General features: G+C 44.4%; 1 protein-coding gene across 1 annotated transcript in view; it reads left to right on the forward strand.

The window, feature by feature from the left end:
* LOC146796151 (uncharacterized) overlaps positions 1–23,697 on the forward strand; it is a 289,332-nt gene that overhangs the window by 157,975 nt on the left and 107,660 nt on the right. Inside the window, exon 3 of the mRNA XM_085628551.1 lies at positions 6,692–6,790. Coding sequence (XP_085484677.1) covers positions 6,692–6,790 — 99 coding nt within the window. The remainder of the gene's footprint in view (positions 1–6,691; positions 6,791–23,697) is intronic.

The raw sequence follows: 23,697 nt of genomic DNA on the forward strand, positions 1-23,697 counted from the left end.
CCCCCCTGAAGCTATGTCCCTGCCTATCTCACACCCATCCATCACAGGCATGCCAAGTCAGGTGACCCTGATAGGCACACATGCTTGTGGTCAGTTATATACCCATACCACTGTTGTCTGTGTCATCCTTTACTACATGTGGTGGCCTAGGACCCACAACAAAACTTTAGCAGCAAGAATGGCTGGAACCTACTTGCTATTACAATCTGTAAGGAGGCCCACGCTAGCTGTTGCACAGCCACTATAACAACTTACCGAATGCCAGGGGCGTAGCTCGGTCAATAAGATTATGGAGGGGTGAGCTTCAGGTCTCCCAACAATCCCACAGAAATATTTTGTTAAAGAACATTATATGAGAAGCACAACATAAAGGGGACTTTAGGGGCAGTGGAAACAGAGCCGAGGGCTGTTTGTTAGGAGCACTTAAAACACAACCTTTTTAACGCTAATCATCATTTTTAAGGACTTCAAAACAGAGATGGGCATGTAAAAATCACAGGTTAAATCCGACAGACACTTCATCATACCCGACTGAAAGCACTTGTACCCAACTATTTACTAGAGAATATTTTTTAGAAGGGTGTAACATCCCAACCCCCCCCCCTACCTGAAGCTACGCCCCTGCCTAAAGCTGTGGCAGCCAGGCGATTGCGAATTGGAAGCAGAAGGTGTGACATGGCAAAGCCTGCCCTAGGAGGTGACCAAAGCATTGGAACACTCCCTTCATGCTGCCCGGTGAAAGCAAGGGTCTCTGCTTTGCAGCAGGCTCACAACGGGTCAGCCCTGGAGGTTGTAAGCAAGGCTGTTGGGCTACTTTACTCAGCTGATGAGCCATTGATGCTTATCCCAGCACCCCGGCACACACCAGCCCAAACTCACTCACGGGCTTCACTGCAGATGCTACCTGCCCCCAGCGAGGTGAAAGGAGAAGTGAGGGGAGAGAGTCTAATCACACAAGAGAGAAGAGCTCTCCAACTCTGCCTCTACCCCAAGGGAATGAACTGATCTGAGTCCATTGTCAGACCAGAGCTATGAAGAAAGAGAGGAAGCATGGCTTAAGCTTCTCTGCAAAGGTGTAGCTTCAGGGGTGGCGTTTGTGATGACACCACCCAAAATAAAAGCATTCTTGGCTTGGTACTTAGGTCTGGAGGCCCTGAGTTGGGTTATCTTTCTCTGCATCGTATTTTTCCTTTCTTTATTATCACATATGAGCTCATTTTTAAATATTTGAGTTCAGGATGTGCTCTGTACAAGCACCTCTTATATTTATTTAATGGACTGTAATGTTTCTATAAGTATAACAAGAATCCAGGACACTTTAGGGGTTTACATGACTACTGACTTACTTTTTAGGTCACTAATGGCATTGTTGTTGGGGTGGTGAGTTTAAGAATGTTTCTAAAATTGATGATTTCTAACAAATGTCTGTCTCTGCAGTGATATAAACTGATGTACTACGGTGAAATACTTCAGCATGTTAAAGAAATACACTATTTTTTTTAAGTTTGAAGAGATTGTATCATATTATTCCATTATGTTTGGTGATATACATTCAAAATGTTTTCTTTGCTCGGCTTGTGCACAGACTCATGGAGCCAAGCTAGATCCATGACTCATCTCACTCAGCACACTTGAATATTGGCCTTCCCACATGGCTCAAATTGACAACTCCACCAACAAGGCTTGTTGTAGCAGAGATTAATAAAAGTGTGTGCAGTGAAAATACATTTACAATAAGTGATCCCATGGCAGTGCCTCCAATATATTCTGTTGTACATGACCGTAGTCATGAGTTCCCTGGAAGAACAACCAGGCCCAGGTGGGACAGGCAGAGATGTATCTTTATCAGGGATGCTCGGGGTGTTATATCCCTCAAATGCATTCTTGGTTTGGTAGTTGATTCCCTGGCCTGTGAGTTGGATCTGCAATGTCTGTCAGTTTTTCTCGTCATTCTCGTTTCACCAAGAGGTTTTAACTTTTTGGATTGGGATCTTAAATTTATATATGTATATATAGTGACCGGTTTCATAAAAATAGTAAATCTGCTCCTATAAAAGTACTCTTTGGATGGGTGCAAAATTTGCTACTATTTGGAATTCACAAAGAGTGGCAATAGTAGGCTTGGAAAGCTACCCCAGTTTCAACTTTACAGGCATCATTACTGCCAATCAAACACCCAAAAGGTGATGGGATGAATTCTTGCAAATAGCCTAACCAGTGACAATCGCTCTGTTTAGCATTCTAACCCATCATTTTTCACCCACGTGTCACTGTAGACAGAGGCTTACCTAATGTAAATCAGTACTGACCTTGATCTACATGGAAATCATCCATCCTGAACCTTGGTCATCTCATCACTCCACCCTGCAGCCCACTGATGTTTTAGTTGAGACATTTGGGATTCACACACCCCAAATCTCACTGGCTAGGCTCTGTCCCTGCTTTTCTGCGCCAGATCAGTGAGACTGAGGTACTCAGCCCTTCCTGGATAGAGATTTCCAGCCAGGGCATTGTGCACCTCCCCTGCTTTAGCAGGTACAGCAGGCATGGTTTTTTATGGGTCTCTCCTGTCTACAACTCGGCAGACAAAAGCTCATAATTAACCAAAGAAATATGGGTTGATAGGAAAAGGGAAAGAAGAATGGAAGGTTAAAATGAAGGTTGAGTGAATTGATGCATGTGTGAGTGAAAGCATGGGTGAAAGGGTGGATGGTTGGAAGGATGCATGTGTGAATGAAAGGATGGGTAAAAAAGTGCATGGATAAGTGAAAGGGTGGGTGAAAGGGTGAATGGGTGAGACAATGGGTGTATGGGTGAAATGATGGGTGATATGGCAGACAGGTGAAGGGATGGGTGAAATGATGGATGGATGGACGAATGGATGGAAGGATGGATGGAATGATGAAAGACTGAATGATGGAAGAAAGACTGAATGGACGACAGACTATAAAGGTGAAATGGTGGATATCAGCGGGTAGATGGAAGGTTGAGAGGATGCATGGATTGATATTTGGCTTGAAGAGACAATGGAACTCTTCCAGGGAGGGTCGGGCTAACTTGCTATGCTTTCTTTGTGCCATTAGATCTTTGGTTCAAAGTGGGGTGCATCTTATTTTTCTGGCTACTCCCTTGTTTGCAGCCTCCAAGGGTGTTCCTTGCATCCCTCCCCATTCCCCCAAAGCATTTGCCTCAGCTCTCACAGGACTGCCAGATGGACAAGTGAGCCTCGGCAAGCCGCTCCTGTAGAATATATGGGCCAAGCATGTTGCTACCCCCCACTGGCCAGAAGTTTTACTGCACCCACAAATTACCGGGAGCAGTAGAACGGATACTGGTTGTGCGTGCTGCACACCAAAGCCTGCACCCACCCCTCTATTGCTATCCCAGAAAAGTAAAATTACCATCCATGTCTTACCCGACCCGCTAATGTTCAACAAAAGATGTTGTGTGGAGGGAGGAGAACCAGGGCTGTATAGGAACATGTACTGGGAAGAAATGACATCAGTTTAACATTTGTGAATATAGATGGTATTGCCATTACAGGGGAAATTATGGCAGAAAATGTTAGAGACCTTAATATATGAATGGATCTGAAGTCCTTACCACTGTGTATTATGGTAGCATTTTGTAAAATAATGGCAGAAATCTTGGAGAAATTAAGATACCCCACTAGAAGCAAAGGAAATAAAAGGCGGTGATGGTTCGACAAGGACTGTTCCGAGGCCAATAGAAAACTGAGGAAAGCCTTACTGGATGCACCAGGAGACAGGGAGAAAAGAGGTAGATTGAGAGTTATGTACAAAATCGCCCTAGATAAAAGGAAAAGGGAGACGAAAGATAAGATCTGGGACGATTTAGTACACTCCACAGAATTAAAGGAAAATAATAAACCAGCCATTCCTGAAAGATAGAGAGGATCCATGGGTAGAGGTATTTGTACATCAAGGGGACTGGATAGAACATTTTTACACAATTTTACATCCCAACAACTGCCCTATAGAGCTGCCTACCTCAACCGTATATTCTACTGATGCTGTAGATATCCCAGCTATAAGTTTAGATGAGGTCATTAATGCCCTATATAAAGCTGCTAGCGGAAAGGCCTCGGGCCCCAACGGGGTCCCAAAAGATACCTTTAAGGCACATGCGACTCTATGGGCCACTCTGTTAATACAAGCATGTAACACAACAGGTAAGGGTTTTCTTCCTGATTCCTGGACGGAAAGTACAATTATCCCAATATTTAGAAAAAGAACACAGAGGGGACCCGAGATGCTATCGCCCAATATTCCTCCTGGACTCCAGTGCCAAATTAATGGGTAGAATCCTTTTGGACAGGTTGGAACAATGGGTGGAGGAGAAACATATTATCACTAACATACAGTACAGGTTCAGGAGAGACATTGGTACAATAGAACAATGTGTTAACTTACATCAGCTTATTAACAAATACACAGTTGTAAAAGAGAGACATGTTTACTTATGCTTCTCAGACTTAAGAAGTGCATTCGATTTGGTAAATCATAATAAATGATGGAAAACTCTCTCGGATATGGGTGCCTCGATGGGTATTACTATTTATCTGTCCCAATGGTACCCTTACCTCACTGCACGGTTATGCTATGGACCGAAGGGGGAATGTACCAAAAGATTTAAGGTTGCTCTGGGAATCGGACAGGGTGTGTCCTTGTTCCTCTGCTTTTTTCACTCTATATAAATGGGGTGAATGAGTGTTTACAAAAAGTGAAGGCTGGTGCCCCCATGGTTAGATCTCGCCTTGTTCCAACTTTAATATATGCAGACGATGCTGTTATTTTATCTAGACCAGCAAATGGGCTCCAGCTCCTGATTGATAACTTAGTAACCTTTATTGAAAACAAATATATGAAAGTCAACATAGAGAAAACAGTCATCATGGTGAGTGGAAAAGAAAGAGCTAGGAAGATGACAAACCATATAAGGGGAGAGACACTAGCTGACATCCAAATGTTTTTATACCTAGGAGTACAAATTACTGCATCAGGGTGCTGGAAAATACAAATCAATATCTCCAAAATAAATTTTTGAGAGCCATAAAATCAATCTTTTGATTTACGAGCAAAATAGGCCAAAAACATATTAAGGAGATACTGACGCTATATAAAAGTAAATGCCTCCCAAGTGCTATCTACGGCGATGGCCAAATATGCTCAGTTTCAGATACGGTAGAAGTATACTACGTATCCACACTAGACAAATTTCTTTTGCTCAGGACGCGGACCTCAATGGTCACCGCAATGCCTCAACTGTGGAACAGCCGTAATGTTCTCCCTTATCCACAATGATCACATCACCTGACAGCACACATCTGGTCTCTCGCCTTGCTCAGACACTCCATCCTGAAGTGGGGGGAGGGGTGCGGCCGGCGTGGGAACGAGATCTGGGTCACCCCTTGACGGGGACAAGACGTGGGCATATTGCTGTGAACAGACCCGCTATATATCTAGCAATTACGAACACAAACTTCTTCATTTCAAATACTTATATAGAGCCTATGTTACCCCCCATGCTCCTTGCTAGGATGGACCCGCACAGGCCCAATTGTTGTCAGATATCAACTGGCCCCCCGTTCTGACGTACTGGGAGACAATTTTCAGGCATTTAGCATTAATGGAGAGACTGAATTAACCCCCTCCCTCTCCATTACTTGCTGTGCTGGGGTATGTCCCCCCCCTTTAGGGGCTGGGATCTGACACTCTACTGCTATTGCCCTACTGCTGTCCAAGAGACAGATTTCCCTACATTGGGGTGGCTCCACATCGCCGACAGTGAAAGCCTGGATGAGACATTTACTGTTCTGCGACACGACGTGTATGCCACGCTTTTGCCTATTGCATCCAGGCCCAAGAATATTTGGCAGCCACTCCGCGCCTATTTGCTACTCCACCAGGAACTGAAGCGCCCTTATAGTTGAGATGGATGCTCTGCTCGCTAGCATACTATGACAAAGGTATCCTCTTCTTTTGCCTTTATTCTTTCTTGCATATACCTGCATTGTTATTTGGTTGTTGTTGCCTTACCTGCCACTGCTGTACCATATGCTGAATACCTACTCTACATGTTACGCACTATGGATACTGTGGCAATTATTTGTGAAAAATTACAATATTTTTTTATTTTTTTTAAATGGTGTGTAGGTTTTTAAGACGTGTCATTGCATTGAGGGCGTTGTGGTTATATTTACTTTGAGTACATGGTTGAATAATATGATTGTGAGGTATATGAGTTAATTGAGATCAAGAGTAGCCTCATAACAGTTGTTATTTATTCTAATCAATTTAATCTAGAGGTATTACTAATGTACATACATTTTGAAAATAACTGTTAAATAGTAGTTTGTAAGCATTATATGTTTGTCTGTGAATGTGAGATACCTTACTGATTTGATGGGATTCTTCAGCTTATCAGTACATACTGTAAAGAGTAAAGGTTAGAAGAATACACTTTTAAAAAACTTAATGCAAACGATTTCATATACAGTTCAATGTAAGAATCATGTCTAGGCCTTTGCAGAGACTCAAAACATGAACAATGGCCGTATTTCTTTCTGAGAAAGATGCCAACCCTATCTACAGGAAGAGGCTGTTGTACGCTGAAATGTTGTCTCACAATGTTAGCCAATGTTTCCTTTTTGTTTTTCTCCCTGCCTCAGAAAATGTACCGCTGCCAAGCCTGTTTTTCTTCTGAAAATCTGGAAGATATCCCAAAAAGGCAAAAAATGACTTGCATTGCAAAGAAGGATGAAAGTCAGGTAATTTCTCTAATTAATGCATCCATTTTTAGTATTGTATTTTGTGATTGACATGTTTTCTGATGGTTTGGCTTTGCCGGTATTCCAACCACTTTCACGAGTTTTATTAACAAAAGATTACCACCTACTAAAAGCACAAAAAACTGGCCTTGAAAACAAAGCAAAAACGCGAAAAGGCAAAACTATATTGAATGCTCCCTTGTCTTTAAAAACAGTCCAGTTTGGTTTCTATTTAAAATAAAGGCTGATTCAAAGGAAGCCTTCATCATCGTTTTTCATGATGAGTTTCTGTAATATGCAAATTACCGAAGGACTATAATCAAAGTTTCTTCTCACCCAACCTTCTTTTACCAAAGAAGCAAAAATAGGACTGTCTTGAGGGAAAGGTAAACTTCAGTAGAGACGGTTTTTAGTTTCTATGAAGCAGGAATTAAGAATTATGGACTAGCAGCTTTAAACCACAAACAGGCTAAATGCCCAAAAATAAGAGGGAATGGGTCAAAGAAAGGTAAGAGGGTGGCTGGCTGATGGTTTTGCGGTAGTTGACAGGAAGCACACAGGGAAAGAGGAAGGGAAAGGAGGGGTGCGAGAGTCTGATGATGGGCAAGAAGAAGGACAGAGGGAAAGAGGGATGAATAAGAGGTAGAGAGGGCTGAGTGAGGAGTAATACATGGAAAAAGAGAGGCAGGGTTGGAGGTTAGGACGAAAGAGAGTAGCAGGTTGGAATTAAATTACCAGAATCGCACTGGGGTGTGGTAAATAATTTAATTACCGGGACTTAATTTGATACGGAAACATAATAAAATAGCTCAGTAAATAAGAGGCAGAATCCGTGGTATTAGAGGTTCGGAATGGGCTTTATTCCAATGGTCGATTATAATCGGTTGCTCCAAGTTCCATCACCACGAAGGTTCAGGAAGTGAAGTACATACATTATTGACAATCAATTACTTTTATACAATATGCATTACAGTGAAGCAAATACAAGAGGCGTAACAATTGATAGTATGGATAATATATTCGTGCGTAGCAAAAATGGGCGTAACTGGGAGTGATTTAAAGAACGTCATCAGATGTGATGTCATAAGAGGGTGGTTCTATGAAAGAATTTCGCAATGTCAGCAGAAATACTTGGCAGAAATGCGCGCGCAGCAGCATGACGTGTGATTGACGTGCAACTAGGGGGTGAAGGGGACTTGACATTTAGCTCTACATGTGGCGACAGAAGTCTGGAGGGTCAAGTCAACCTAATCCCAAATCATATCTAACATCCTATGTTTAAAGAACTATGTTATCCAAAAGAGAGGTCTCTTCGAGTAGAATCTTATTCTATACTGACTATACTGACTGTTAGTGCGTGTACAAGCGTCTAAGTGTCTACACTGGATGCGAGGGCGGAAATCTTCCATAGTAATAGGGCTATGAATTACTTGCATAAAGACAGAGAAGCCGGGCCTTTGCTCGGTAGCTGGAAGAATGTTTACTTAAACTACTAGACAGGAATGCATCGGGGAGGGAACGGAGCAGATAATTTCGAAGGTGAAATACAGTTTTTGGCAAGCAGCAGGCTGATGTCAGGCTTCGTGAGCCGCGCAGAGAATGAGACAAAGTTCATGGTCACAGATGCAGGCTCAGACTGGAGCTTTCAGAGGCAGAAGGCAAGAAGAGTTTGATGACAGAATCAGGGCCTACTTGCCTGGACTGTAAAATGGCATAAGTGAACCATATAAAGCCGGTGGCCTTTCATACTTAGGAATGGAATATCCGGCCTATTCATGGCGGATCTGACAGAGGACATGTTGACGGTGGACGCACATGTGTTTGCGTCTTCATAACTGGAACTGGAGGGAACATACATGTATTTGTGGTTCATACATGAAACCGTTGGGGTCCAAGATAGGGGACATAACTGATCAGAAAAATCCATATTTCCACATTCCCTCCTTGTCCCCTACTTGCCCGTTAAGAGATATCAATCTTCATCAATCCATTGATCTGTTCATATAGCATCATTTGTTCTTCTTTCTTCTTCCGTGATGAATGAAATCCTGGTGGTGGAATACACGATGTGGCACACAGACCACAGATCGCTGGTCCACATTGTAGACATAGACAGCAACTGAATAGTATGAGAAGGCTAATACCTAGGAAAGATAGGACCTTCCATCCAAAGGTAGACAATACACTCCAAAACCAACCGGACCAAGTCCAGGTGCCTGGGTTCTGGTGTATCTGGCTTACAATCTTATGAAGGCGAGTTATGGCTTTATATACAGATGGCGAATTTTCTGGTATGAAAATGCAACAGCTTGATCCGATGACCCTACAAGCTCCGCCCCTATCGGCCAGGATGACGTCAAGGACAAGACGATTTTGAAGCACAACAATCCGCATAGCAGACTGCTCTTCTGTTAAATTGCCTAAGGCGGAAATAGTTTCGTTCACTACTGCTTCAAGGGTTCTAGTTAATCTACGTATCAGCTTACTATTAGTAACGGTACCTATATAGGGAAAGAGACCTTTATTGAAATCTGTGTATTTTTCCCATGCTGTTTCAGTGTAATCGACTATTGGGAGATCTCTCCTTACTCTATTATTTACTAGATGAGTGTTTCTGTGATAATCAGGAGGAGCTAGAAAAACAGGTGGCAAAAGGAATCCAATGTAGCAAGTACCATCCCAATCTAGAGGCAAACGTACATATGCCGTCTGACCACATATGAAATAAGAATGGCGGGAAGCTCTAAATGTAGACTTGCCTTGATCACTAAATTCTACTACAGTGGTGCATCTACTATGGCCCATATGTATGGAACCATTCTTTCTTACACATAATTCACCTTTTACTGGAAATATTGACATAGCGGGCAAAATTGGAGTAGCTTCGGATTCGACATTTAGGATCATAAGATTAAGCGTAAAATTACCTAATCCATACACTTCGTTTTCTAGATCAGTTCCTGTTCTCTGGGGAAGTCCCTCCTTGTTAGGGTGGCAGACCTTAAGCAAAACTAAGTTCAAATTTCCCCATACCCAATTATCTTGATAAACTGCAGAATTCGAATCTAGAGAATTAATTAAACTAAACCATGCTCCACAGGAGCCGTTGTGTGTGAACGGGTATGGAAAGAGAGGTAGAATTCCTTTATAATTCTGATAGGGAGGGAGTCGGCCACATATCCAACAATTTGTAGCATTGCTAACCTGATGGGAATGATGTAACATACTGATAAACGTGTTATTGCGCAGCGCAAATCTATAAGACAACTCAAGCGGAGGCAATTCACTAAAAGAATGTTCAGCAGTAATATTATAAACATGTCTAGAAATAGGATAATATATGTGCAACAATATACTTGCAGTAATTATTAAAAGACTTAAGAAAAACAAAATTAATAACGTCACTATGCAATGACTACGCAGTGATTTACAGTACGCCTGTCGTTTCAACATTTTTCGGGTGTGGTTTCTATTCAGGTCCAAGGGATACATGTCAGAGACAATTCAACCGCTTCACCTTGGAGAGGACTTAAACAATCAAATTGCTTGACTGATTGGACCTAAGTTTCAGTTTATACAGTTCGGAATTACTCTTTTCAACAAAAGGAAGTTTTGAGTCAATGGGTGAAGACACACAAGGTGTGGTATTCACATCTGATTGTAGTCCATGAAATTTCTTGATATGACTTGAATGAATCCAGCCTTTTCTGCCCTCGATCTTCACGGCTGTCCTTGTGGTGAGCAACACCAGCTGAGGCGACTTCCACCTAGGTTCCAGCTGAGTCTTTCGATCAAAGTTCCTCACGAGGACCAAGTCTCCCGGAACTACGTCATGGGGTTTCACCTCAGTGTTGTCAGGAAAAGCTGCAGCTACCTGTGAACGACAAGATTGTAGTGCAGACATCAAGGAAGCCAAGTAATCTGTCAGCATATTACAGTCAATATCAGTTATTTTGCGTGGTATAGGCGTCCCCCACATATTTGGTGGTCTGCCGAAGATCACTTCATACGGGGATAGCCCTGTTCGAGAGTGTGCTACCATTCTCATGTAAAAGAGTGCAACTGGTAATGCTACTACCCAGTCGACACCTTTCTCTCTGCATATTTTGGACAATCTGATTTTCAGTATCTGATTATGTCTTTCTACGAGACCTGCTGCCTCGGGGTGTCGGACACAGTGGAACTTCCACTGATAGCCTAACAAAAGTGAAACGTGTTTCATTAATTCGGATGAGAACGGCTGGCCGTTATCTGAATGAACAACACGTGGTAAACCGTACCGTGGGAAGAATTCTCGAACCAACTGTTTGGCAGTAGTCGGGGCAGTGTAATCTGAAACCGGGTATGCCTCCGTCCAACGGGAAAGAGCACAAACAACTACGAGAACATATTTGAATCCTCGACATCGTTCCATCTGGATATAATCCATCTGGAGGACTTCAAAAGGGTGATCAGGAGGATGAAATCCACCCTGTTCTACGGGAACGCTTTTTCCTGGGTTGAACTGGCAACAGATCATACAGGTACGAACTTTTTGTTTGGCTGCTGCTCGTAAATGTTTATTGAACCAAATGTGTTGAATGCTATCTAGCATAGCTTTTTCTCCTAGATGTGCGGGACTATGTATAGTGTTAATTATAACCTGGACCATTGAATCAGGAAGGAACCACACAGACTTTTCCTTCATCATCCATCCTTGATCCGTTTGGATCCCTCCTAATTCAGTCCATTTCTTTATTTCGTCTGGTGTAGCATGTGTCTGTATGTCAATTACGTCAAGAGTAGGATCTTTAACCGTCATACAATGTGTTGGCGTCGGGACTATTGTCTTTGTCATGTCGGATGTTTGAGTTTGAGCAGTCTGTTTAGCTGTTCTGTCAGCTAGATCATTGCCTTGAGAAATGATATCAGTAACTTTCGTATGAGCTTTGCATTTCATAATTGATATTGCAGTGGGTAGATGTATTGCATCTAATAAGGCATGAATGAGGGGTCCGTGCTGAATGTGGGTGCCGTGAGAAGTTAAATAACCTCTCTCTCGCCACAGCACGCCGAAGTCATGTACAACTCCGAATGCATAACGTGAATCAGTGTATATGTTGACTTTTTTATTTGTGGCTTGAATACAGGCTTGTGTCAGAGCGATGAGCTCTGCGGCTTGAGCTGACAAGGTATTTATGCGATTTGTTTCAATGACTTCAGTATCTGTTGTGACTGCGTAAGCAGCCACTAACTCTCCTGTACTTGTTCTCATACATGAACCATCTACATACAATGTCAGGTCTGGGTCTGACAATGGGACATCGGTTAAGTCTTGTCTGGGTTTCGTCGTGATAGTGATAACTTCAATACAGTCATGGGCTAGTGGGTCTGTTCCGATCACAGGTAAAAGTGTGGCAGGATTCAATGTGTTACAACGTCTGATTTCTATATGTGGTTGAAACAATGTTAACTCGTACCCTGTAAGTCGCGCTATAGTCAAGTGTTGTGTTTGCGTTCTATTCACAAGAACCTCTACTGCATGTGGTACTCGAACTGTCAATGGATGTCCTAACACTATGGCATCGCTTTGTCTGATTGCCAAAGCTGTTGCTGCCACTGATTTCAGACATGCAGGCAAAGCCTGAGCTACGGGATCTAATGTACTAGAAAAATAAGCACATGGTTTGTGTGCTCCTGCTTGTTCCTGTGTGAGTACTGACAAGGCAGTACCTTCGCGTTCTGTAACAAAGAGTGTAAACTGTTTACTGTAACATGGCGTTGCTAAGACAGGTGCTTGACATAACGCTTTCTTTAGGCTTTCAAAAGCTTGTGTATGTTCCTGAGTCCAAGGGAGAACAGTCGATGTGGCTGCCTCCTGCGTTGTCAACTGAATGAGTGGTTTTGCTAGAAATGCATACTGAGGGATCCACTGCCTACAATATGAAGTGAGGCCTATGAAAGCCCGCACCTCCTTTTGTGTCTTGGGTATTGGCATGTTAGCTATTAACTGAATGCGGTCGGGTGTAAGCTGCCTTCCCTCCTTGGACAGCGAGTGTCCAAGATAAACAACTCGCTGGACACAGAATTGCAGCTTAGAAGGGGACACCTTGTGCCCCTTTTCGGCTAGAAATTGTAAAACTGTCAGTGATGCTTTCTCACATTCGGGTTCGCTTCTCGCGGTGATCAGCAGATCATCGACATATTGAAGCAGGGCAGTGTTAACTGGCATATGGATACTGTCGAGTTCTCTTTTCAGTGCTTGACTATAGATGCTGGGGCTTTCTGTAAATCCTTGAGGTGCGCGGGAGAATTTAAAGCTACGTCCATTTAAACTAAATCCAAACAAATATTGGCTTTCCGGATCTATTGGGACGCTGAAAAAGGCATTCTTGAGATCAATTACAGTAAAGAACGTTGCTTCGGAATCAATAGCTGTCAGTAATGACGAGATATCTGGGACCACAGGGAATTGTGGCACAATGCACTTGTTTAATTCGCGCAGATCAATAACCAATCGATATACTGGCGGGGCCTTCGGATCTGTTCGTTTAAGAATCGGAATTATCGGTGAATTACATACATTGGAGTCTGTTTCCACAACCACTCCTTGGGCAATGAGCTCGTCAATGATTTGCAGTAAAGCCACTACAGCATCTGGTGGTAGCTTGTATTGTCGCATTCGTGGTAGTACCACTCCTGCCTTTAGTGTTACTCGATATGGTGTAATATTCATGCAACCAACATCAGTAGGGCCTTGTGCCCATAGATGTGCAGGTAAAGTCTGCAGTCGGGGATCCATGTCTCTAGACACATAGTGACCTTTAAAATCACGTAAAAACAGTCTTACTCCTTCCGGAGAACAACATATTATAGCTCCTAGAGCTTTCAGTGTTTTTATTCCTAACAAGTTTTCTGGGCATGACTTAGTAAGCAATAAATCTGTAGTTCGGGTCAAAGGTCCTATCGTAAGTGGAAGAGGTTGTGACACTTCATTAACAATAGGTTTTCCTGAAAAACCAAGGGAAATATTCTGTGAGCCTGAGAGGGGTGCCCCTGGAACTTCACTACGTTTTATGGTTGTTCGACTTGCCCCTGTATCGAGTAAAAATTTTCTGTCTTGGCCTAATAATTCACTATGTATATAAGGTCCTTCTTGATCTACAGGGATCTCGATAAGGGGTAAGTCAACTTCCCTCTCTAGGCTGGTTCATGCGTATCGTTGATAATCAGGATAGTCGTACTGTGCGGTCTGGTACAGTTGTCGTGTCGTGGTTTGGGTGGCAGCAACAGGCAGCGCTGGTGCAGCCGGCACAAACTGTATAGACTGTGGTGGAGCTGGCATGGACTGTGCATGCTGCGGGGCTCCTTGTTCATTCTGATCCTGTCTAGGTGGCCGTGGTCTTTCTTTTGTATTACCTATGGCAATATTATGTTTCAAAACTGGACAATCGTGTACGTAATGACCTGGCTTTTTACAATAATTGCATGTCCCTTTTACAGGTCCTGTTGAATCACTGGAATGTGTCGTACCCTTTTTATGTCCTTCAGCTGGAACTGTCTGGGAGACTAGCATTTTCATTTTCGTGTCTTTCATGCGTCTTTGTTCATGTTCTTGTTCCTCTCTAATTCTATTGTGATGGTACTGTAACATTTGTAACATTTGTGATGGGGTGTTACCTTGCCAGGTACTCTCGAATTTTAATACTCTGTTCTTCACTTGAGGCAAGGCATTTTCTACTAATTTTGTCACAAACAGATGTGGGTATGATTCGCTACTTGCTTTTATGCCACTATTTATACCAAAACATTTTTCAAATCTGGCATAGAAATCACTAGTGTCTTCATCTTGCTTCTGTTTACAGGCTGAAATTGTACCCCAATCTTCCTTTTTCGTAGTTAATAAACGTGGCAATACCTGTACTAATAAACCTGGTAGTGCTTTAGTTTTATCCCCAAGTCCTGCTCCTGCAGTTCGGGCCTTTTCTTCTGCTTCTAATGCTGACCATTCTATCTTTTGGTCTCCTACCTCCCACTCTTTTTCCCTGAGTTTTTCATAAATGCCAGCAGGCATCAATACCTTTAATATTGTCATAATGTCGGGATAGGTATACTCTCCCATGAGTAACATGTCTTTAATTTCTCGGTGAAAACCCGCTGGGTCTTTGTCATGACTGGGTACCACTTTCTTCATTTCTAACAATTCTATTTTCGATATGGGCGTATATACAAATACGCGTTTAAACTCATTGTCCTCGCCCTTTATTGGGTGTACTTCTCGTAAGGGATTCTGTCTGTCCATGTAATACGTGGTTCTTTCCTTGATGGGCAATGAGACATGTTCTGAGCATACAGAAAGAATGTACTGTTTTCTTGATTCTAGTATTTCTTTAATTAATTTAGTACCTGAACCTCTCCATCTATTCATGAGTAATTCAGTCAATATATCAGGCAAGGGACCAGGATCCGAATGCTGACTCTGATATAGTATAAGGAGTTGTTGAATCATATAAATCCCAGCTAAACGCTGTTCATCTGGGGTGAGATTCAAAAATGTGCGTGCTACTGTATCATCACTATACTTTCCGGGACTGTCAACCCAATGGACAGCTGACCTGGCTAAATCTTGTTCATCCATAGAATCGAGAAAATGATAACCCCTTCGTTCTCGGAGTAATTTGTCAGCGGCTTGGAACGAATGCTCGTTAGACCTTATATTAATTATAGGTGTTTGGAAATTCCTGTTATTATCTGGACATATCGGACGTATCGGGTCAATAAGACATCTATTATTATTACAAGATCTTCCTCTACCTACATAGGCTATGGTGTCTGACTGTCCTGTGGGCAGTCCTGATCCTTCCTCCTCGCCTTGTTCGAACTGGTCTACCGCTAATCTTTCTTCGTGTAGGCGTTCTATTTCTTTACGGATCTTTCGGCACATGGCTATTATACAATTTTGCTTATCATGTCTCCCTTCTGATATATTCTGGCTCCATCTGGTAAGAATTTGCATTGCTTCCGGGTCTACCCCCGGTCGGTCTTGATTTCTGATCACACAATTTATGAGGAAACGTAACAGTTCCCCCTGTATCTCCACTTTCTGGTATTCCATAGCTCTGTTAATACATTCAGAATCTCGCCCTGTCTGGACAAAATGGTATATATTATCTAGATGCGCAGTCATTCCTGGTAATTTCCCTAAATACACCGCGGCTCGTCTGATACGTAATGATGCCATGATCATTTCGTCCTCTTTGCCGGGCACAGGGTCATATCTACAATCTACAAGAAGTTCCTTAAGCGTACGGGCATTTATGAGTTTGGGGGTACGTGAATGTGCTGACTCTTGAAAGGTAAGTTTATTTATTCTGGGTGGCGTAGAAAAAATGTTGCTAGCACCTCCCGTAGCCCCATCTGGGGTATCGGGCGTGAAAGGATTCGTTGAACGTGATACAGCAACTATAGGTGTGGACACAGCTATAGAAGTATCTGCAGGAACAGATGTAGAAACAGATGTGCTTGCCGGAACTTGTGACAGGATTTGTTGCTGTAGAGGTACAGATACTGGATCTTGGCGTTGAACCTCCCTGGCAGGCGGTCTATGTGGGGCGGAATTAGCATACTCGGGAGCTGCGTCATCTAAATATGAGGAAAGAAAAACATCTTCTGCGGTTCTAGGATGCCCCTTAGGATGTACCTTTATTGGAAATAATGGGGGTGGCAAGTCTTTTGGTATCTCTGGAGTAGCCTTAGGTAATCCTTCGGCCAGAAGGGGATACATACCATTCATAAGGGCATTTCTTTGTCTGTCTATTTGTTCTGATTTCACTCTTGTACCTTCTTCAATTAATAGGTTTTCTCGAACTTTATTTGAACTCTCTTTATTCTTCTCTTCCTGTCGGAGTGCTTTTTCTGTACGTCTATGAGATTCTTTACGCCATAACTCAACGGCGTCTTTCTGTGACTGTCTGACTTTCCTTTTCCATAACTCTTCCTCTACTTTCATGATGCACTCTGCATCCCAGGTTCCCGCTGTGGGCCACCTCTGACTTTCTGGTAATTCCTTGGTGTAGTCTACCCATAAATCAAGAAATAATATAGCGTCTAAGCCATGTTTATGATACATGAAGTACCCTGGAGTGTCCCTAGGAGGAATAGGAACGGCTTCTTCGAGTACCCCTTTTCTTGTTGTGATCTGTCTTAATTTCGAAAAGAGCGGCATATTGAAAACTGATCTGATACTTGATTTTGAACAAACTTAATACAGTAAACACGATAATGAACAGTCATTCATACCACAATATGCAGAACGTACTTAAAACATTTAACATTTAACATTTACCTGAACAACAATAAAGATGACGGTCTAAGGAGAACTTAATCACTAAACATAATACTCGACATTAACTGAATTATTCTGAATTTATACACTTGATATACTAGATATACTGCTAAACAGTACAGATACACTGCTGAAACAGTGCAGACCGGATTTGTGTACCCAAACCCGTCTTGACCGGCACAACCTATGTGCACGTCAGAATGCCTCCCCAGTAATGGTACTCACCGGGTAGCTCGGAAACGGAAGGCCTCGGAAACTGAACTGAACTTGAACCGGACTGGACTCGACTCGAACACTGCGGAGACTGGACTCGACTCCGGACTTCGGAAACTGGTGGGCCTCTGTATACCTCGGATCTTGCTCTCTCAGCTAGGCTCTGGTCGGGATACTTCGCACTTCTCACCGCCTCGTCTGGGTGTTGATCGCAGCCTCAGTCGCCCCCGCTTGACCGGAGGGAGATACAGGAAATCCTGCTGGTACGCGTTATTGTCCGTCCAGCTGTGGCAGGAGACCGGGCCTGCAACTCACCGCCGGCGCGTGAGATGAGAAAGTGTCCCTATTCGGGCGCCATTCATGTGGTAAATAATTTAATTACCGGGACTTAATTTGATACGGAAACATAATAAAATAGCTCAGTAAATAAGAGGCAGAATCCGTGGTATTAGAGGTTCGGAATGGGCTTTATTCCAATGGTCGATTATAATCGGTTGCTCCAAGTTCCATCACCACGAAGGTTCAGGAAGTGAAGTACATACATTATTGACAATCAATTACTTTTATACAATATGCATTACAGTGAAGCAAATACAAGAGGCGTAACAATTGATAGTATGGATAATATATTCGTGCGTAGCAAAAATGGGCGTAACTGGGAGTGATTTAAAGAACGTCATCAGATGTGATGTCATAAGAGGGTGGTTCTATGAAAGAATTTCGCAATGTCAGCAGAAATACTTGGCAGAAATGCGCGCGCAGCAGCATGACGTGTGATTGACGTGCAACTAGGGGGTGAAGGGGACTTGACATTTAGCTCTACATGTGGCGACAGAAGTCTGGAGGGTCAAGTCAACCTAATCCCAAATCATATCTAACATCCTATGTTTAAAGAACTATGTTATCCAAAAGAGAGGTCTCTTCGAGTAGAATCTTATTCTATACTGACTATACTGACTGTTAGTGCGTGTACAAGCGTCTAAGTGTCTACACTGGATGCGAGGGCGGAAATCTTCCATAGTAATAGGGCTATGAATTACTTGCATAAAGACAGAGAAGCCGGGCCTTTGCTCGGTAGCTGGAAGAATGTTTACTTAAACTACTAGACAGGAATGCATCGGGGAGGGAACGGAGCAGATAATTTCGAAGGTGAAATACAGTTTTTGGCAAGCAGCAGGCTGATGTCAGGCTTCGTGAGCCGCGCAGAGAATGAGACAAAGTTCATGGTCACAGATGCAGGCTCAGACTGGAGCTTTCAGAGGCAGAAGGCAAGAAGAGTTTGATGACAGAATCAGGGCCTACTTGCCTGGACTGTAAAATGGCATAAGTGAACCATATAAAGCCGGTGGCCTTTCATACTTAGGAATGGAATATCCGGCCTATTCATGGCGGATCTGACAGAGGACATGTTGATGGTGGACGCACATGTGTTTGCGTCTTCATAACTGGAACTGGAGGGAACATACATGTATTTGTGGTTCATACATGAAACCGTTGGGGTCCAAGATAGGGGACATAACTGATCAGAAAAATCCATATTTCCACAGGGGAAGGAGAAGGGGCTGGAGAAAACAGAGTGAGACACACAATAGAGAGCCAATAGAAGACTGAAGGGCATATTCTCAAGGACTTATCGCCGAGTTATTGGCACTTTATCACAGCCAAAGTCGTGATAAATTTATCGCTGCATTCACAAGCTGGTGCCAACAGCCCATATCACCAGTTTACCTGCGATATCAGGCGCAAAAAACATCGCCACAGATGACCCCGGCAACTAACGCTAATGAGATGAAGAGTAGGCGTTCCCGTGCGAAAAGCTGCGACATCACCACGTCACAACATTCTCAACGACCAGCCAGATCAGCGATAAGATCACAAAACACGCAATAAGGTGCGTTAGCAGCAGGAACTTTACACCTGCTCTCTCCTGGTGTAAAGTCGGACTACAACCTACACCAGAAAAGGGAGCCCAGCTCAGAGCCACACCTGAGGAACAACAGATATCCATGGAGCCAACGATCATGCAGCTCGGACACCCAAGAGGGCCACAACACCTACTGCCACCACCCCCCACCCCTTTCCCCTCCCGGGGCCCTAACCCAGACACCCCCACCTCCCGCGCACCAAAAGATTGCACATCAACGTCACAAAATCATGAACCAAATCATTCGCCTGCTGTCGCACAATTACAACAATAAACATTCATGTGAGTACAGAAAAAGCAGAATCATCCATTCACCATTGAAAGTTCAAACAAAATATCACAATCAAATTTGTCTCCAAACAACTATTTGGAAGAGTCATGGCAGGTCATCCCTGGACAAACTGTAAGTGACAGCCTGCAAGACAATATCCAAGATAAGAAGGTGTGTCAGTCACTCATCAAATGACAGAAAGAGAGAGAGAAAGAGAGAGAAGCGAGTGAGAGAGAGAGAGAGAGAGAGAGAGGGAGAGAGGTAGAAAGGGAAAGAAAGAAAGAGAGATAAAGAGAGAGACTAAACAAGGAGCGCAAGGCCAATTGGGCCTTGGCTCATACATGCCAACTGTTGCGTGTGCTTCGCAATTGGTGCACCCTAAATCTAAGGCCTGGCATCAAGTTCAGCGCGAAGGCCACATCACATTTCAGAAATGCAAGCAGTAGTCAGACTAAAATTAGGTATGAAAGCTCCTTTGTCTTAATACACAAGGCGGAAGGATAGCCGAATCTCTGACCTTGGTTTTCAATGCACCCGGCACCCCCTGAGTGAGATACCATACCAGCCTCTGATGACTCCCACACCACGAACTGCGCGAATGAAAGACAAATGTGGCCACACACTTGTCCCTTCTTGAGGTACACCTGCATTGGATGCCCTTGACACATAGGCAACAAAAAACACATACGTCCAAACGTTGCACACACATACGACTCATTGCTCCGAGCTGTGGCATATCGTCCACAGAACTGCCGCCGGTCTGAGGAGTGCCGGTGCTACGAGAACAACAAACGTAATGGCAGCCTATTCCGGGCACATGCACAACTCCTGTCACGTGGATCTGTACCATGCACGAATGCTTCATCTGTTGGGATCAGTGCCACTGGCAGTGTTGCGAATCAGTTACCGTCTGAGTTTCCGGCTTGCATACATCAAATGCGTCCAGCCCTGGTTCCACTGTCGAACATGCACATTCGAGTGGCACATGGAGGTCTGCCTATCCAACACAACGGTAGCTGAACTGGATTATGACTTGTGTGTGTACCCCCTGTTGGCCCACGAACAGGAGAGCAACAGGGATACCCATCCAGATGTGTGGTATCTGCACCGGCAGCAGGGGATGGGAGATTGCACAAGTCATTGTGTGCAGTGACCACATCGAGGTGCTCCCCTATTGGGCTGTGTTGCGGATTGGTGAAACTGCATGGACGGAGCACATCTGTCCGGATCAGTTAATGGATTGGCTCACCCTCGTGTTCGTTGAACACGAGAACGGCGTACTTCTGGAACTGATTGCCCATGAAGCTGCGCTCGCATTCATGGACGAGTAACTACGTTCCTGCAGCCACAGCTGATTGACACCCAGAGCACAGGTCCCAACACCTTGTTGCATCTTGGAGGAATGGTCACATATCCCACCACAACAGTGGAAATGTCTGCATTCGCCCTGACTCAGAATGCATGTGCGTGCACCTACGCGTGTTGTTACACACTTGTGCAAGGTGATGCAGTCCCATGGGTGGAGCTGCCCAGCGTCGTTTGGCAACTTTCCGAAATCTGGCATACTGCTGAAGGGAGACTACACACATGGCAATGTAGCACGACCTGTGACCTTGTTGGACCCTTTCACCTGCTCACTGTCAGCAGAGCAGACAGTCGGTGCAGTCCGGTGGTACAGTACTATACAGATCTCGTGGACTGTGAGTCGTGTCCCCTGACACGGGGCAATGAGCAGACGCCAAACATCACATGACTCATCCAGCAAGGCAAGGTTGGCTGAGTCCATTGCCATCTGGAATGATTTGTGTTCATTTTTGCATCCCCATTTCTTGCACCTCGACATGTTTGCATGCTGCCTGAAAGAGACTTCAGCATTTGTCTGCATGTTGTCGCCCTTGCCTTGCCCGTACTGACACGCACATGCTAATAAAGTCTACGCAACTTCACCAGTGTACAACTGTGATGAGTGTCGATTAGTATGACATATCATGTGCCTCATGTGCCTTGACCGTACACAGGGAGAGACAGACTGCCGCATGTACATTGGGGGTGAGTCCCTATTGGCAGCTCTACCTCTGTGAGCCAGACATTGTGGTTGGGATAGTTGCTGGTAGACCTGTGCTCTTATGTGTCTTCAGCAATGTGAGTATGGTGTCCAACTTCTTACCATGTGGATCAATGCTAACCATCAATACAGGCTGTGTCTACACAGATGTGTGTGAGTAGGTAATGTGAAGAGATGTTCTCTTGCCAATTGTGATGGGGGACACTACTTCAGGCCTGCTAACGAATTTGACATTTCTACATACAGCCCCAATTAACACATGGATGTGGGGCTATGTTAGGGGGTTGCGAGATTGTTGTTCATGTGCAATGAGGCCACAGTTAGTTCACACCTTCACAGTCATATAATTGGCCATGTGGGTCAGGGTCAAACATGCGCCTTGATGTAATGTACCAGGGTGTATCTTTGAGTGCAATCAATGTCCCTACATACATCCATACTTTCATGCTTGAGTGAACATAGACATGACACATCTGTGTGATTTCGAATATTTAATTCACATTCTGTGGGATGTCGGAGCAGGAGCAGTACATGGCCATGCCAAGCCCACATTACATGGTTGCCCAGTGGTGGGCCAACCAGAGTACTCGGGGGAATGAACAGTTAATTGGATGAGGAAGAATTCAGTCTGCAGCCGCATTGCTGTGTCATTGGTAACCACAGCAGATATGGCAGTCCATGTCGGGGTCCAGGTGAATGTCGCAGAGTCGTTCAGGGGGCAGTGGAGATGTTTTTCCAGGCCATGATGCAGAGGCCTGAACCAGGCAGGTACAGGCGATATGGCGGGGATGGATGCTACTACCTTATTCCTCACACAGTCATTACCATCCACTTCCCACTCCTCTGATACGTCTTCGGTGTCCGGAGTGTCAGGTGTGTGTGGTGGTGTTATGGCTGCATCACTGTGTCCCACTGACACATCAGGGGGCGAAGGTGGTAGGGCAGCAACACTGTGTGCCAATGACACATCAGGGGGTGGAGATGTGTGTGTCGAAGTTCCTACAGCAGTCATCTGGGACAAGCTCTGTGGTAGCAATGGCAAGAAGAGGATCTGCAGGACGTGGAAGATCCCAGCTACATCTCACTGGTGTTCAGCCGTGGCAGCCATACTTCCAGTCTGCATCGGCTCCATGGTCTCCATTGTCCTCCGCATCTGTGCCAACTCTGTGCTGTCATCGCTGGAGCCTGACTGACTAGACAGTTCTTGAATCCGAGTAATGGCTCCAGCGATGTCGGCCAAGGATTGTTGGAGAGTATGAAGCGAACAGTGGGTGTCCATTAGGGACTGTAAGTGGTCCCTGATGGGACTTAGACACCCACTTATGGCATCTATGAGGTTGAACCCTACACGCAGCTGATCAGCCATCTTCTTCTGGCATCCTAACACACGGCGTTGAAATGCCATGTGTTGGTCGGGGGGTCCTGTGAGCCAGCCGTAGTGGTGTGTGCTTCCTGCTGTGTGGTGTGTGCAGGGGGTGGGGTCACCTCGATGCAGCTGGGCTGCCCTGCTCCTGGAGCTGGGGTGCGGAGGCTGTCAATGATACTATGGAGGGTGTAGGTGCAGATGACCAGGGTGTCCTCTTCATCATCACTGAAGGTATGTCTGGTCTGCTCTGCAGGTGGTGTTGGTTGATTGTCCCTCTGCAAGGTAAATGGGAGATGCAGGTAAACAGTGTTTCTCAGGTATGTTGACGCATTGTACATGTTCACAGACAGACAGCATGCCAATGTACTCTGTGACTGTTTTGGAGCACCTGGCTATTTGATGGGAGACAGTGGACATTTCGACTACATGACCGATATGCAGTTGTACTCGTACATTATCTTCTCACAGTTTTATGCAATGCCAGATGTGATTGACCAGTTTCTACAACAGTTGTGTCCTCTGTCCCGTGGTGTGTGTTGCACTTTGTACCACATTGTCGACAGTGTTGATGTGCTGTGATTGCTATGTGTGTGTGCTGAATTGTGATAGAGTCGCCACTGCAACTCTGATTTTGCGTCCCCTTATCCCTTTGAGGCGGTGTGCCTTTGACTTTGTGTGCTTTTCAGGTGCTGAGGTGTGAACGACTTGGGACATTTGTGCTCTTGGATGGATTTTGTACTCTTG

The sequence above is a fragment of the Triturus cristatus genome, chromosome 10 (assembly GCF_964204655.1).
Source record: "Triturus cristatus chromosome 10, aTriCri1.1, whole genome shotgun sequence".
NCBI classification, from domain to species: Eukaryota; Metazoa; Chordata; class Amphibia; order Caudata; family Salamandridae; genus Triturus; species Triturus cristatus.